The 15379-nt window shown below is 63.7% G+C and overlaps 1 protein-coding gene across 1 annotated transcript in view; it reads right to left on the reverse strand.

The window, feature by feature from the left end:
* The window catches only part of DOT1L (DOT1 like histone lysine methyltransferase), a 53161-nt gene that overhangs the window by 645 nt on the left and 37137 nt on the right, over positions 1–15379 (reverse strand). The window contains exons 10-27 of the mRNA XM_065874543.1: positions 14013–14081; positions 13394–13500; positions 13204–13245; positions 12431–12541; positions 12085–12319; positions 11687–11806; positions 10785–10876; positions 10288–10389; positions 9906–10043; positions 9573–9698; positions 8241–8725; positions 7954–8089; positions 7455–7601; positions 6185–6314; positions 4902–5479; positions 4613–4818; positions 1968–2032; positions 654–1583 (exon numbers count right to left, since the gene is read on the reverse strand). Of these exons, the coding sequence (XP_065730615.1) occupies positions 654–1583; positions 1968–2032; positions 4613–4818; positions 4902–5479; positions 6185–6314; positions 7455–7601; positions 7954–8089; positions 8241–8725; positions 9573–9698; positions 9906–10043; positions 10288–10389; positions 10785–10876; positions 11687–11806; positions 12085–12319; positions 12431–12541; positions 13204–13245; positions 13394–13500; positions 14013–14081 (3819 nt within the window). The remainder of the gene's footprint in view (positions 1–653; positions 1584–1967; positions 2033–4612; positions 4819–4901; positions 5480–6184; positions 6315–7454; positions 7602–7953; positions 8090–8240; positions 8726–9572; positions 9699–9905; positions 10044–10287; positions 10390–10784; positions 10877–11686; positions 11807–12084; positions 12320–12430; positions 12542–13203; positions 13246–13393; positions 13501–14012; positions 14082–15379) is intronic.

The raw sequence follows: 15379 nt of genomic DNA on the forward strand, positions 1-15379 counted from the left end.
GCGCGGAGAAGGGGAAGCCGACGGCGGCTGCAGCTCCAGCCAGCTCCGCGTGCGAGCGGCACAGGTGAGGGTGAAGCGCAGGCAGCGGGAGCGCAGGCGCTGGGATGACCTGCAGGACGGCTCCCCTCCCCTCCCCTCCCCAGCCCAGCCCCGGCGGCGCCCGTGCCCGGTGAGGGGCCGGCTGTGGCTCCCTGCGCTCCTCTCCACCCCGCACGCGCCACGGTGCATTTGGCGGGCGCCGCGGCCCTTGGCTCTTCTCCAGCGCCGGCCCCAAGGCTGCCCAGAGCCCGGGCTGCGTCAGGCCTGACAGGTGACCTCCGCGGGGAGGAAGGAGAGAGCTCCGTCTGGCGCCAGCTCCCCTGAGAGCGAGAGGGACGCCGTCAGACCAGAGAGCGTGGCACAGGCCGACTCACGCCTGAGCGCTCTGCCCACACGACAGTCACGTCTGCGTTTCGCGAAAAGGAACGAGGTGACGGGTGCAAAGTGGACCCAAGGGGATACGCGGGCACAGCCTCTCCCCCCTCAGGGGGCCCTGGAAGGGAACCTGCAAACAGCGGTGGTTAAACCCAGCGGTCCCGGAGGGCGCCGGTGAGAGCATGCGGCCCGCGGCCTATCCCCCAGCGGGTCCCGCACAGCCAGAGGGCGCTGCCTACCTCCGACTGCACCGCCGGCCACCCCGGAGGAGAAGCTGCCCATGGCGTGCGAGTTGGTCAGTCTGGTGGCAGCGGTTGAGACGTGCACCAGGCCGGCGGCGGGCACGGAGCTGAACAGGGACTGCAGCACGGACGGGCCCAGGTTGGCCTGCAGGGACATGGGGCCCAGTGCGAACTGCGGGCCGGGGGCGAAGGCGCCCAGGAAGGGGCGGTGGGTCTGGACGGACGGGGCCGTGCCCCCTGCCGAGGACGCCGCCGGGGCAAGGCCCGGGCCGCTGAGGAGGCCCCCGGGGGGGGTGGCAGCGGCGGCGGCGGCAGCAGCAGCAGCGGCCATGAAGAGGTTGTGGCCGTTCTTGACATCGGGCTCGCGGTCACGGCCCTTGCCCGCCTTGCCGTGCGTCGCTGAGGCCTTGTCCGCGGGTCCGCACACAGGTGGGCCCCCCTCGCCCTTCGGGGCCAGTCCGTCCAGCTGCCTCTTGTTCACGAAGGGGCCGGGGTCTGCGGCGCCGCCCTCCTTGCCCCGCGGGCCGGGAAAGCTCAGGGGGGTGCCCAGGCCGGCCGCCTCGGGGGCCTTGTGGGAGAGAGAAGCACCATCGCTGAAGCTGTGTAAACTGAGGTCAGCCGCCAGGCCCCCGCCCAGGGCGAAGCTGCTGGCGGGATGGCTGCTGGGGCTCAGCCCGCCCGCCCCCGGCAGCGCGCCTGGGAAGCTCTTCCTGGGGTGGGCAGCCAGCTTGGCGTCAGCCGTGCCAGGTTCCTCCAGGCCGGGCCGGAAAGCGAACAGGGAGTTGTGGCTCAGAGCGGAGGCGGCCTGCAGCGGGCTGTCGGCTGCCTTGGCCAGGCCGAGGTCGGAGATGGGCGAGAAGGTGGACTTCCACTTGCTGCTGTTGACCGGCTCGCTGGCCGGCACCTTCCTTCCCGCCAGGCTGCCCCCTGCCAGGAGAGGCAGCGGCTATGAGGCCTGGGCTGGGTGGGGCAGAGCGGAAGCTGCGGGGACCAGACCACCGCCGGCTCGGAATGACCCCCGCCCCCAAGACAAGCCCCCATGGTGGAGGACGGGGCAGACCTGGCGAGGGTGGGGCCGTGGGAGAAACTCAGGGAGCAGGGCTGCTTGTGCGGGACGGCCGGCGTGTCAGCACAGAGCACCACACGTGCCCGATCTACCCAGGCAGCACCCAGAGCGCCCGCCATGTCCACAGGGAAAGGGGCCAGGAGGCCGGGCAGCACCCACACCACCCAGGGACCACTCTGGAAGCCCCGTGTGGCTCCTCAGAGGCCGGGCACCAAGGACTCAGGCATCGGGAGCACCGAACTCACCATTTTCCAAGGTTTTCGGAGGAGATTTGCTTTCTAAGGAGATGGTTGCAATTTTTCTCTCAATTCTATTAGGAAAAAAAAAGAGATGATAAATGTTTGCAATCCACGGGCACACCAGGGCGCTATACGTTTACACCGAATTGCCCAGCGGGGTCAGTAAGCCGGCAACGCATGACCCGCCGTCAGGGCCCCCGGGCGCCCCCATGCCCGTGCGGTGGCACCTGTGCCAGCACGATGACAGCTGTGGTGGGGGACACAGCTGAGAGCCAGGCCCCGGCGGAGGAGCAGGGATGCCGTTTCCCAACACGCAGAGACAGCCGCGAGTCCCAGACAGAACTGTCTCCATGCTCAACGTGCTCTCAAGCTCTAGGAGACCGCGTCGTCCACAGAGGCAGATGCCGCGAGTCCCAGACAGAACTGTCTCCATGCTCAACGTGCTCTCAAGCTCTAGGAGACCGCGTCGTCCACAGAGGCAGATGCGCAGCACCTAGCACGCTAACTCCCCAGCAAGCTGTACCCGTAGTTGCACCGAAGTACACAGCAGCGTGTGCTTCACGTGTCAGGATTTTTGTGGACCGTCCCGAAGAACTATGACCTCCAGAGACACAGAACTCGCCAAAGAATCCAGAACTTGCACAACGTACTTTTCGTATGTGGAAGGATAACTCAGCAAGACACTGAAAACACAGGCAACTAAAGAAAACACAGGGACGTCCCCGGCGGTCCAGCAGGTAAGACTCCGTGCCCCTAGTGCAGGGGGCCCGGGTTCGATCCCTGGTGGGGGAACTCGATCCCACATGCATGCCACAACTAAGAGTCTGCATGCCGCAACTAAAGATCCCACATGCCACAACTACACATGCCACAACTAAGACCCGGAGCGACCAAAATAAATAAATTAAGAATTAAATAAAATTAAAGAAAGGGACTTCCGTGGTGGCGCAGTGGATAAGAATCCGCCTGCCGATGCAGGGGACACAGGTTCGAGCCTGGTCCGGGAAGATCCCACAGGCCGTGGAACGGCTAAGCCTGTGCGCCACAACTAGTAAGCCTGCATGTCACAACTACTGAAGCCCGCGCGCCTAGAGACCCTGCTCCGCAACAGGAGAAGCCACTGCAATGAGAAGCCTGTGCACCTCAACAAAGAGTAGCCCCCGCTTGCCGCAACTAGAGAAAGCCCTCATGCAGCAACAGAGACCCAACGCAGCCAAAACTAAATTAATTAATTTTAAAGAAAAATAGTAATAATAAAGAAAACACAGATACACAACACACGGGGTCTCGTCAACACTGAACACTCTTATGCCTCAAAGGACACCAGCAATGGAGTGAACACACCACCCACAGGACGGGAGAACACAGCTGCAGATCCCGTACCTGACAAGGGATCCGGTACGTAGACGTCTAAAGAACTCTCACAACATGACAACAGCAGCACAAGACAACCCGACTCAAGAGTGGGGCCGGGACCTGAACAGACATCTGTCTGAGGAACAGATGATGCTGAGTGCCGTCGACCGCGAGGGAGATGAGGTCAAAACCACGGCGACACCACCACACCCTCACAGAAATAGCTACCGTACTAAAAACAAACCCATAAAATAACAAGTGCCGGTGAGGATGTGGAGAAACTGGCACCCTTGTGCATGCTTGGCAGCAATGTGAGATGGGGCAGCTGCCGTGGAAAAGTCTGGTGGTTCCTCAAAACGTTAAACCCAGACTCGCCACACGAGACCCAGCAATTCCACGCCTAAGTACTGGGTAAACTGCAAACACATTTTCAAGTAAAAACACATGTAGTATAGGGACGTTCATAGCAGCACGATTCACAACAGCTGAAAACGAAGCAACCCAAGCGTCCACGGACACACGGTGGATAAACAAAACGTGATATATACACACAGAAAGGAAGGAGGTTCTGACACCTGCTACGTACGCCACAGATGAACCCGAGGACAGGACGCTCAGTGAAATAAACCAGACACAGAAGGACACACGCTGCCTGATCCCACTCACGGGCTCCCTAGAGGAGTCAGATCCACAGAGACAGGAAGTAGACTGTGGGGGCCAGGGGCTGGGGGAGGGGCTGAGGAGTCAAGTGTTTAAGGGTACAGGGATTCTTTCTGTGGTGATGAAAATGTTCTAAAACCGACAGCGGTGATGCCTGCACAACCCCACGAATACGTCAAAGACCACTGGGTCGCACGTTTCAAGCGGGCGGTGTGGTGTGTGAATTATACCTAATAAAGCTGTTATCCAGGAAGAAAGCACTCTTCACCGTCAGCTGAATGGACACCAGGCACCGACGGGAGCCTGCACGCCTGCCTCTTGGCTCTGCGCTGTGGCGGCCGCCCTCCCCTTCTCTCTGCCACCAAGAAACACCCGCCTCGCGCCGGCGCCCCGGGAGCTACAGACTCAGGGGTCAGCCCTGCCCCACACGCACGTGGCGAGAGGCTCTCAGATGCCCTGGGCCCTTCACGGGCTGTTTCTTACACAGTTAAAGTGAACAATCCAGGAAGGGGCCTGTCTGCTCCAGGAAGTGCCCCAAGTGAGGTCAGGACCCTGTGCCCACCACCCAGCAGCAGGTGGGAAGCTGCCTGCCCCGCGTCCTGGCCACAAGGACCTGCCCCGTCGGCCCCACTCGCCTGGCACTGCTGGGCTCGTCCTCAGAGCCCTGCTCCTCATCCGAGGTCAGCGGGGAATAGTGGGCCCCGTTGGTCTGGCTCAGGGGCTTCTCCTTCTTGAGCACGGGCGGCTGGTCGTTGTCCTGGTAAGGGACAGGCGAGCTCTTCAGGGAACTCTCGGGGGACGAGATGGCCGTGATTTCCAAGGGCTGGTTGATGTTGCTGACCTGAGGGGTCAGACGCACAAGCCCGTCAGCAGGCCCCTGGAGCGCCCTGGACGTACCGCCCCCAACGCCACTCCCAGCCTCACCATGGAGTTGAGGTTCAGGGGGGACCCTGAAGACTGGGTGAAGAGGCCGGCGACGGACGGCAGGGCCCGGCGCTTGGGGGACACGCCCGAGCTGAAGCCGGGGGTCCCCGCCGCTGCCCGCTTCCTCCTGCCCCTCTTGCGGCTGTCCTGCCCGTGGCTCTGGCCGCCGTCACCGCGGGCGCCCGAGGACAGAGGGCTGTGCTTGCTGGAAGGTGACTGTTTGGCGCTGCTAGAGCCGGCCGAGATGGTGAAGACGATCCTTCTCTTGGCTTCACTCTCGGGATCCGAGAAGCCGGCCTCAGAGGGCAGGTCTCCTTTGCTGGTGTCGGGGAGCGGGCCCTGGGCGCCAAGCCGGGGACTGGCGCAGAGCTGGGGGGCGGGCGAGGCCGAGCCGCAGTTGCGAGGCTGCGCCAGCAGGGGGGGGTGCTGAGGGGTGGAGCTGCGGGACCCCACAGTGGCAAAGAGGCTTCCGGAGCTGGAGGACTCGTCCAGGGTGGGGGGCTCGGCTCCAGAGACGAGTGGTGCCGGGCTGCCTGCCAGGGCCCCACTGATGGCCACTGAGCCGGCGTAGGCAAAGCCTGTAGGAAGGACACGCTTTCTCAGGGGAGCTCGTCCGGGAAAGGATGCCCACCTGGCCGAACCCGGCGGAGCGCAAGGAAGCTCAGCTCTCCGCATGCTCAGTGCCCAGCACCTTGAGACGGCACCACGGAACCAGGTTCGGGTGAGGACAAGTGGGGGCCCCTGGGCCGTCACTTGTGTGCTCTTCCCACTTCTGGGCCTGGGATGGTTGGGCCCTGGAGCTCACGCACAAGCCGGTGGACCCCGGGCACCACCAGCGGTGACGCCCTCCCCACGCGAGAGCAGCAGCGCCAGAGGCGGGACGCCCGTCCCAACAGCAGCCTCCTCACTGTGCTCTTTATCCCCAGAAGAACAGGCGTAGATCAGGCCGTGTGGACACAGGCAAGCAACCTGACCACACATGCCCGCTGCCCCCGACGGGATCCATGGCTGGGCAGTGGCGACAGGCACCCTCTAGGTCGCAGGGCCCCGCCCAGAAGCCTCACTCGAAGCTCTCTGAGGAGGAGCAGAACCGGCTGGAACGCGGTTGGATGAGGACGCCACCGCCCAGAGGACCGGCATGGGCCCAGGCTGAACACAGCCAGCTGAGATGAGCAGAGCGGGACAGCCCAGCTTGGAGCCCCCGAGCCCCGGGCCATGCTGTGCAGCTGACGTGCTGAGCCCACCCAGCACCTCTGGGTCCTCGCACGGGAGGGAGCCCTTACCTGCAGGGGCCAGGGCGAGGCTTCTGCTCCCAGCAGCGCTGCACCCGGAGCCGTGGGTGCCAGCACCCATCTGCTTCTCCAGTGTGGACGAGGACTCTCGGGCCTGTGGCACGGGGCTGGGGGTGCTTCTCTGCGGAGAGAAAATGCAGGTTCTCAGCTGATCCGGCCACACGCCACAGGACGTGCCAAGGGCCCGAGGCCGCGAGCACGGAAGGGCAAGTGGCCGCTCAGGGTGTGAGCCTGGTGGGCAGCCACGGGAAGGTTCTCACGAGGTGAGGCACAGGTGTCTGACCTCGGTTCTAAGGGATGGCCCTGGCTAACAGGCAAGCATTGGGCCAGGGATAAATGGGCAGGGAGAGCAGTGAGGGCAGCCGTTATGATCTGACCCAGCAACTTCACTCCTACATGGAGCCAGACAACAACAAGTACCCACACAAAACCCGCACACGCATGTCCTCAGCAGCACAATTCACAACAGCCCCAAAGTGGAAACACCCCAGATGACCACCAACAGGTGACGGATGCACACAATGTGGTCCCTCCACACACTGGAATATTACTCAGCTGTGAAGAGGGGGGAAGCCCCGACACTCGCTACCACGTGGACGGACCCTGAGAACACGATGCTCAGTGAGAGAAGCCAGACGCAGAAGGACACACAGGGTGTGATTCCACTGATGGGAAACGTCCAGAACAGGCCGATCCACAGAGACAGGGAGTGGGTTCCTGGTTGTCAGGGGATGGGGAGGGGGTGGGGGTGACTGCTGGTGGGGATGGGCTTCCTTTTGGGGGTATGGAATGTTCTGGAACTAGAGATGGCTGCACGACTGGTGAATGTACTAAAACCCACTGCACCGAACACCTTAGGTGGGTGAGTTGTGTGTGAGTGACATCTCCATAAACACGAACAGCCCACTCCACAGGAGAGTGTCATTTCCAAGTCCATGCGTGTGAGGCTGAATGCACATGTGAACTAGAAGGAAAGGGAGAAGTTTCTACAGAATCTGGAAGTTTTAGTCCCTCTCCGTTTGCACACGTCACCTTTTACTAAAAGGATCTAAAGTAAAAGTGGCAAAATGTTACTGGAATTAAATGTGGACATCAGACATTCTGTTTTTCTCGGGCATCACGGTAAGCTCCAAACTTAACCACGTGCGATTGAACAAAAAGGCTCTGGGCCTCGAGGGGAAAGAACAAGAGCACCGGCTCTCCTGGCGCCTACACACGGTGCCTGGGGACGCCAGGCTTCCAGGCCGAGGGCCTCACTCACCACCTTCTCGGCGCGGCTGGGCAGCACCACGCTGGCCAGAGGGATGCTGACGGGCAGCTTGCTAGGCTGCACGGTGCTGAGCGGGATGCTGACGGGCAGGCTGGTGATGGCCTCCCCACTGCTGGCGTAGGTGCGCTCCTTCAAACCCTGCAGACACACCACCGGGCCAGCCTGCTCCCGCTGACCAGGAGACTGGGCCTTGAGCACCGCCCCGAGGGACACAGCAGCCCTCCAACCAGTGACAAGTCACCCCCACCCCAAAGCGATCCTCCCGACCTGCCAGGGCCCCCACCCATCACCCCAGCACACACCCCGTTACAGGAGTGCAACAGGCTTTTCCCTTCCCCTGCTGCTCAACCCGGCCTCTCCTTTCCCCAGAGACAATCCCACTCTTCCAGCCTCACCCCAGGGTTAGGGCGCAGCCAGGCAGCCTCCCACCTTCCCTCTCGGCCCCACTCCACCCCACGTGTGGGCACTTTCACAAGAGCGGTGGCCTCACCTTCTCACTGCCCTTCTCTCCCGTCATCTGCAAGGCCGCAGGGGACGAGGGCCGAGGGTCCTGTGGGCTCAGTTTGATGCCGTTGGCGATGCCGGGGCTCTGGTACGGGAGGCCGTTCTCCTTGGCATGCTCAGCTCTGGAAACGAGACGTGTCCTCGGTCATTTTCTGGGGAGCCCTCAGAGCCACAATTTTGCGTTCAGAGCTGGCCGCCTGGGCCTAGCAACCCCCAAGATTCTCTTCCAAACTGACGATCCCCTGCTCAGAAGGCCCCCCACCACGAGCTCACCGTGAGTGCAGCTCGCTGGCGGTCGCCCTGCTGTTGGCTGTGTGGTCCTGGCTCAGGTGGCGCCGCAGCACCAGCTTGGCCGGGGAGAGCCTGGTGTAGTCGGGCAGGGCCAGGCCGGACAACTTCTCGAGCCTCGGCCGGCCACTGTGGTTCGGGGTGCAGGGCACGACCTCCTGGTCCAGGGGGGAGGCCAGGTACTGGGGGGTGTTCTGCTTGGGCGAGGGCCGGCTCAGCGTGCCGCAGAGCTCATAGCCGGCTGCATGGCCGTTCATGGACAGCTCCGGGCTCATGTTGCTCAAGTGGGGCAGGGAGAACCTGGCACAGTCCAGCTCCAGGTGTGGCCGGCCGGGCTCGGCCTCCAGCTCTCGGCCCAGGCCACCCTTCCCGCGCAGGTGCAGGGACAGGGCGTCGTCGGGCGGCACGCAGGACTTGAGCTGCAGGAGCTCCTGCTGCCTCTGGCTCTTCTCCAGCTCCACAATGCTGATCTGGGGGACGAGAGGAGGCGTCAGGCCTGAGAGGCCCCATGCCCAGCACCTCACTGGCAGGGACGGTCCTGTAAGAGTGACAGGGACGTGGGCCGGCTAGAGGGACACGGGCTGGCTAGTGTGACGGGCAGACGCGCCGGCCTGAGGAAGCGAGGGGCCCAGGCTCCGTGGCTGTCACTGTGACCGCGAGGGTAAGGTATCGGCCCCGGGGGCTGGGGCCTGAGGCATCGTTTGGCTCTCCCCACAATGAATCAAAGGCCCACAGCTTCGGGCTGCCTCTCGGTGACACAGGAGCGTGATGGCCCAGCGCACAGCCTCCCGAGACTCCTCCTGCACACAGGCTGGCAGCGGGGCCGGGCCACCACAGGAGGCAGCACAACACTGTATCCCGGGACCTACAGCCGCTCCAACGGCCACTTGGGGGACGCGTGTCTTTAGGGACGTAGCCTCCAGAGCAGCCTCCGGTGCAGAGGAATTCACTCCAGTGCCATTCTGCAGTAACCCATCCCTGAAAGAGGCCCCAGGGCCGGGCAACAGCGAAAGCTTCATGTAAATCACGAAACCTCGCTGGGGAGACGCAAAGTGGTGGGAGGCCTCGGCCTGCAGACAGGCTTCCGGAAAGCCCGCACTTGCACGCTGATCTGTCTGTCCTTCCTTCTTGCACCATCCTCTGCTCACCTCGTCAGTATGAGCTGCTCTCACGGTGCAAGCGGGGGCCGCCAGCGGCGGCCTCAGAAACAAGGTGCTCGCAAGCCCGGGCGGTGCGGCGGGGACTGGGCCTAGGACGCTGGTCCTGGTGCCCCAGCTGAAGCCCGGAGCCCCCCCCCACCTCCGACAGGCTTCCTACCTGCAGCTCCAGGCAGTGCCTCTGCTTCTCCGAGATCTGGCTCTTCAGGGCCTGCTTCTCCTTCAGCAGGCCCTCAAGGGACAGCGTGGACCAGTCCAGCTTCAGCTCCTCGCACCGTGCCTTGAGCTGTGGGGATGGGCGGGCAGCCGTGAGGCGTCGGAGGCCCCTGGACGCCCCGCGAGGATCCTGAGGGAGGACGGGGACGGGGGGCAGGGGGCTGCCAGGACCCACTGCCGCAGACTCGGGGGCTGCCCTCGGTCATCTCTCCGTCCCGAGACCCGGCGCGGCCTGGGGGGCCCCGCCTCGGGCAGACCGCCAGCCCCACCAGCGCACCAGCCGCAGGCTCTGGCTCCTCAGCTCCCGGTTGCCCTTCTCCAGCTGCTCCGTCTGCTCCCTCAGCTGCTGGTTATGAGCCGAGATCTCCTTCTGCGCTTGGATCAGGTCGTTGTAGGTCAGCGCCTTCACTCCCAGCTGAGGACAAACGATGGCAAAGGGGGGCTCTCACAGGGGGCCAGGGGCATCACGAGGCAGGAAGCCTCCCTCTGACCACCTCCGGGCCTCTCCATCAGGGAGACTCAAGGTGAAGAGCACCAGGAGGGCACCAGTCCCTCTGGATCTTGGCCAGACGTCCGGCTGGGCCCTGGGCCCCGCCTGCCCTCCATCCCGCGCCAGGGCCGTCTGCGTGGCCTCAGGGTGGCCAGGGCAGGGCGCCTACCTCATCCAGTTTCTGCTGGAAAAGCCTCTTGATCTCCTCCTTCTGAGCTTGGCAGTGGCCGAACAGCTGCTGCACGGCACCCAGCAACCGGGCGTTCTTCTCCTGCGGGGCAGGGCCATGAGCGTGAGGCCCCCGGGGCGGGCACCCCGCCCGACTTGCAGCCCGCCTGGCGGACACGGCGGCAGACACGCACCCGTGAGGAGGTTGGCCAGACCCCCATCCGGGCCTTACCCCGGAACGTAGCACCACGTTACCAGGAGCCACAGAGCCTGACGCTTCCCGCCCTCAGGAAAGCTGGGGTGCCCGCACCGGGCCTGCATGAGGGCGGCCGCACCTCACAGCCCCCCACCCCAGCTCCACCACCGAGGCTGCAGGGCACACTGTCCCCAGACGAGGACGCCTCAAACGGGGCAGCAGGGCCCGGCCAGCTGCGGCCCCGGGGCCATCAGACCCGTAGGTAAGGGGAGCTGGGTCTGGCAGCACCACATGCGGCTCACCTTCTCCTGGTCCAGCAGCTGCTGCAGGTTGGCCTTGTACTGAGGGGTCTTTGTGTACGCCAGGAACTGTAGGTACTGAATCTTGAAGGATTCTACGAGGGGAGCCAAGACAAGGTTTTAACTCAGAAACCCTCCAGCTGAGGCTCGAGGCGGGGGTGGGCGGAGTTCGGGAACAACGCGCAGGTTCCCCAGGGCCCGAGTGGTGCTGGGGTCGCACGGTGCCGTTGTCGTGCCGGGGCCCGTGTCCCCACACTGCCTCAGCATGTCCCGCCGCCACGTGGGGCTCGTGCCCACGTGGGGACCCTCACAGCTCCTGCCATCCCCAGCCCGCGTTTTCGTTCTCCCCAAGGACACATGGTTTGCGGTCAGCCAGCCTGCCGGTCTTCTCAGTTAACATATGCTACCGATGTTGAAATGAGAAAATTGTACAGGAGTTTCCTTCATCCACTTTCTGAAGGGACGAGGCATCTCAAGGCAGCCCAGCCACGTGAGCACGAGCTCGACTCGGCAGGACAGGGCCCTGCTCCCTTGGGGCACCGGGCCCATCCCGGACAGGTCTCCCTGACACTGCAGACACGGGGCTGGGTCCTTCTCTGCGGGGCACCCTGGGCACCGTGGGTGGTGGAACAGCATCCCTGGCCTCCACCTTCTTGACGCCAGGAGCCCCCCCTCCAGTTGTGATGATGCCCGCAGACGTGGCCTCACTTCCCCTGGGGCAGGACTGCAGCCTCAGACTGCTGCACGGGCCCCGCTGACCCCGAAGCCCAGGCGCGCCCTGGCAGGACTGAGCCTGAGCCCTGGGGGTGGTGCGCTTGGCCATGCAGCGTGGGTTTCCCAGGGGGTCTGCGAACAAGCCACCCCGCCCGCCTGGCCTCCCCCCGCGCCCCCCTGGGGCGGCTCACCTAGCAGCCGGTGTAGGGCAGGCGGGGCGGGCGCCAGCAGCAGCTGCTCAGGGGGGCGTCGCTGCGTGCTGGGAGGTAGCTGATAGGGGGCGCCTGCGGGGAGACAGCGGGTCACGCTCTCTAGACGCCAGGCCCTGCGCGACGCCCCAGCTGCCCAGCCAAGCCGCCACCAGACCCCAAACCACGGCACTTCGCCCTGCCTGAGCGGGGCTTCTGCACGGGACCCCTGGAGAGCCCTCGGGAGGCTCTGGAACTGGAGCACCGCCCCCCCCCAATCTCCGAGTACTCAGCGCAGACGCTGTCGCAGTGGCTTCTGCCCGGGCCAGCAGGAAAAGGGACAGCGGTGAGGCTCCCCGGGACCCCAGAGCACAGCAGGGTGGGGGCGAGGAGGCACTCACCCTGCGGCGAGGGTGACGCCGCCCGCGACACGGTCTGGGCATGCAGCAGGTCCAGTGCGCTCTGGGTCTTCTTGGGCTTGCGCTCGGGGTTGGTGGTGCTCATCTTCTTGGGACGTCCGCGCTTCCGGCCGGCCATCTTCCGGCCCTTCTTGTTCAGCTTCTTCTTCCGGGCCTTGGAGGGAGATGGCTTCTTGACAGTGGTTGCCCCGGCTTTCTCTTCCTCAGCACCAGAGTCCTAGCGGAAGACCACATGAGGGACCAGCCGGCGATGTGGGCTCCCGGGGGCAGCCTGGCTCCCTCCCCTGAGACCGGGGCCGCCCCATCTGGCTGGGGGCGGGGCGCTCACCATGGGGGTGTCGGCAGGCATGGCCGTCTTGCTCTCGGGCACCTTGGTGGGGGTGGTCGTGTTGCTCTTGTTCTCCCGCTGCTGCCGGCGCCGAGCTGCCTCTTGTTCCTCCTGGGGAGTAAGCGGGGGGCTCGTCCTCTGAACCGCGGGCACCGCAGAGACCCTCCTGCCTGCAGGGGCCCTGCAGCCCTGGCCCTGGGGGAAAGCGAGGTACCCACACCCCACACCCAGTCTCTGCTGGGAACCCAGTGGGCCCCTGGACGGCCTGGCCTGGCCACCCCCGCGGCGGGTGGTCCCAGGTCCCCACAACCACTTCCCCACCGAGGGGCATGCTGTCCACAGGCGAGGGCTGAGGGACACCCACGGCAACAGGAGGGAGGACAGGGCCACCTGCAAGGCCGTCCTCTGTCTCCAGGTGAGGGTGGCCATCACCATGCCCTGACCCAGAGGCCCTAGTATGGCAGGAAGGGCCTGGGCGGGGGGCTCCTTCAAGGCTCACGTGCTTGTCTGAGCCTCCAAAGAGAAAGTCACTGGGACAGATGTCCCACGAGGTTCAGAGACAAAGTGATGAGCACGAGGCCGCGGGACATTTTGAAAGGCTGTAACTCCAACCTATCTCCCCCCAGATCTCTCAAGAAACGTGGCCAGGGTGCAGCTGCTCAAGACGTGGCCGACGCAGCCAGGGGGCCCCAGTGCCCAGGCCCACGCCCGGCCACTCAGGATGCCTCGGGCCCTGGTCAGCTTAGAGATCAAGGACAGATACACAAACTTACCCTGAGTTTTGGATTTTTCAGACTAGAAAAATAGTTTTCAAGCTAAAAATGGAAAAGGAAAAGAAAACGTCTCATTAGCAATGGAAAACCCTGTCAGGACAAGAGCCACACCCCAGACCCACCGACGTCAGGCAGTGACGGGCGCGGTGAGCGCTGAGAGGCGGGTTGGGGAGGAAGGGGTGCCACTCACTATGGTGCGGTCGATGGTGTGCAGGTAGTAAGACACCGGCTTCCCCGTCCACGACACCGAGCCTTTTAGAGGCGACAGCTCCACGACGCGCATGATGGTGCCGATGTCTGCGCACAGCGGGGCGCAGGGGTCAGGGGTTGCCAGGGCACCAGGGGGAGGGGTATGGCGGGGCTCAGGTCCCAGGCGTGTCCCAACTGCCAGCTGGGGAGGTGCCCACGGCCCTCCCCGCACCCAGGCACCTGGCCAAGGACAAGGGCGATAAGCCCACAGGGCGGGTTCCGAAGGCCCGTGGGGGCCGATGTGGCAACCAAGCAGCCGCAAGGATGCCCAGCGCCTGAGGGTCCTGCCACCCCGCAGGCCCGCACACATTGCTGCTTGTCCTTGTCACTGCTCCCTTGGGTCCCGGCACCACAGTCCTGCCCAGGGCCACGTCTGGGGATGTCTGGGGTTGTCACAACTGGGGGCCTCCCGTATGGAGTGAGTGCGGCCACCGCTCCACATCCCACAGCGCCCGGGACGCCCCCCGCCGTCACCACTGCTGGCGGGTGACCCCGCTTTAACCCACGGCAGGTGCTCATAATTACACGTGTTAAGAACTCGGCAACACGAGAGCTCTTACCACTCAAGTTTCTACTGTTTATTCTGAAGTTCAGAGGTGCAAAGGGCTTCGAGGACACAATTCTGCCACCTAAAACACAGAGAGGGATCAGTGCCGGCCGTGGGGACACCAGTGCGCGATACGAGCAAGAGCCTGGTGAAGCTTAGAGCACCAGGACGCAAAAGCATCCAGAGAAACCAGCCCTCTGAACACAGAAAAGCCGAGGGACTGGGAGTCCTGAGCTAACCTCACGGCTAAAAGCAAACAAAGCGGCGCCTGAGGGCTCCGACCCGTCTCACGATTTGCTTTCCTGCAAAACGTGCTCAGGGCCTCACAGTCCCCTGGGTCTCGTCGTGGGGCCCGCTGGGCACCCCCTCTACAACTTCTGCGCTGTCTAGATGCGCCACACCCACACCAGACCCGGACCAGAACCAGCCCTGACCCCAGAGACAGAACCTGAGGGAGAACCGGGTCCGGACACACAGACAGAACCTAAGGCTGGACCAGGCCCTAACACAGAACCAACAGAACCTGAGGGAGAACCAGGTCTTGATCCACACACACAGACAGAACCTGAGGCAGGACGAGGCCCGACTCCAGGGAAACAGGACCTCAGAGAGAACAGGCCCAGACCCCACACAAACAGAACCTGAGGGAGAACTGGGTCCTGATCCACAGGAACAGACAGAACCTAAGGCAGAACCGGGCCCTGACCCCACACAGACAGAATGTGGAAGGGTCAGGTCGGGAACAGCTGTACAGAAAACAGTTTTTCCAATTAACTCCCGGCACGTGTGCAGTCATTGTAGGGAAAAGAACCACAAGGACTCGCAGCCTCCTGCAGTGAGGTCACCATGATTGATGATGTCACCCTCAGGTTACAGACGCTTCCCCCATCCTGTATGAAACACTGTCAGGAAACGTAACACACCAGAACGTTCCAGCGCAGGAAATACAGAACCAAATACGGAAGTCAAAGAAAACGCGTGCTGAGTAAACTGAAGCAGTCAGGGTGAGCCCTCTGCTCGTGCACGCGTTCACAGCTCCCCGAGCCCCAGCCTGGCCTCTGAGCGGCCCCCACCCGAGGAGGCGGCGATGCCAGGTCCCGGGCTGGCCAGGGGCGAGTCTGGGCAGTTGGCTGGTTGTGACAGCAAAGTCACAGCAGCCAGAGGCTGAGGGGGTCCCCTGGGCGCACCTGAAGAGTGTTGAAGGGAGGACACTCGAATTAGGAAGGTGCCCCCTGCAAGGCTTCCGGGACAACAGGTGACCTGAGGGGACTTCTGTGGGCATGTCACCAGGGGCCCCGAGCCAGCCGCGTGCAACACCCAGGCGCTCAGCTGGGACACGGGATGCGGAGGGCAAGGTCAAGATGACCACAAGGGACAACT

Source organism: Phocoena phocoena, chromosome 3 (genome assembly GCF_963924675.1).
Source record: "Phocoena phocoena chromosome 3, mPhoPho1.1, whole genome shotgun sequence".
Lineage (NCBI taxonomy): Eukaryota > Metazoa > Chordata > Mammalia > Artiodactyla > Phocoenidae > Phocoena > Phocoena phocoena.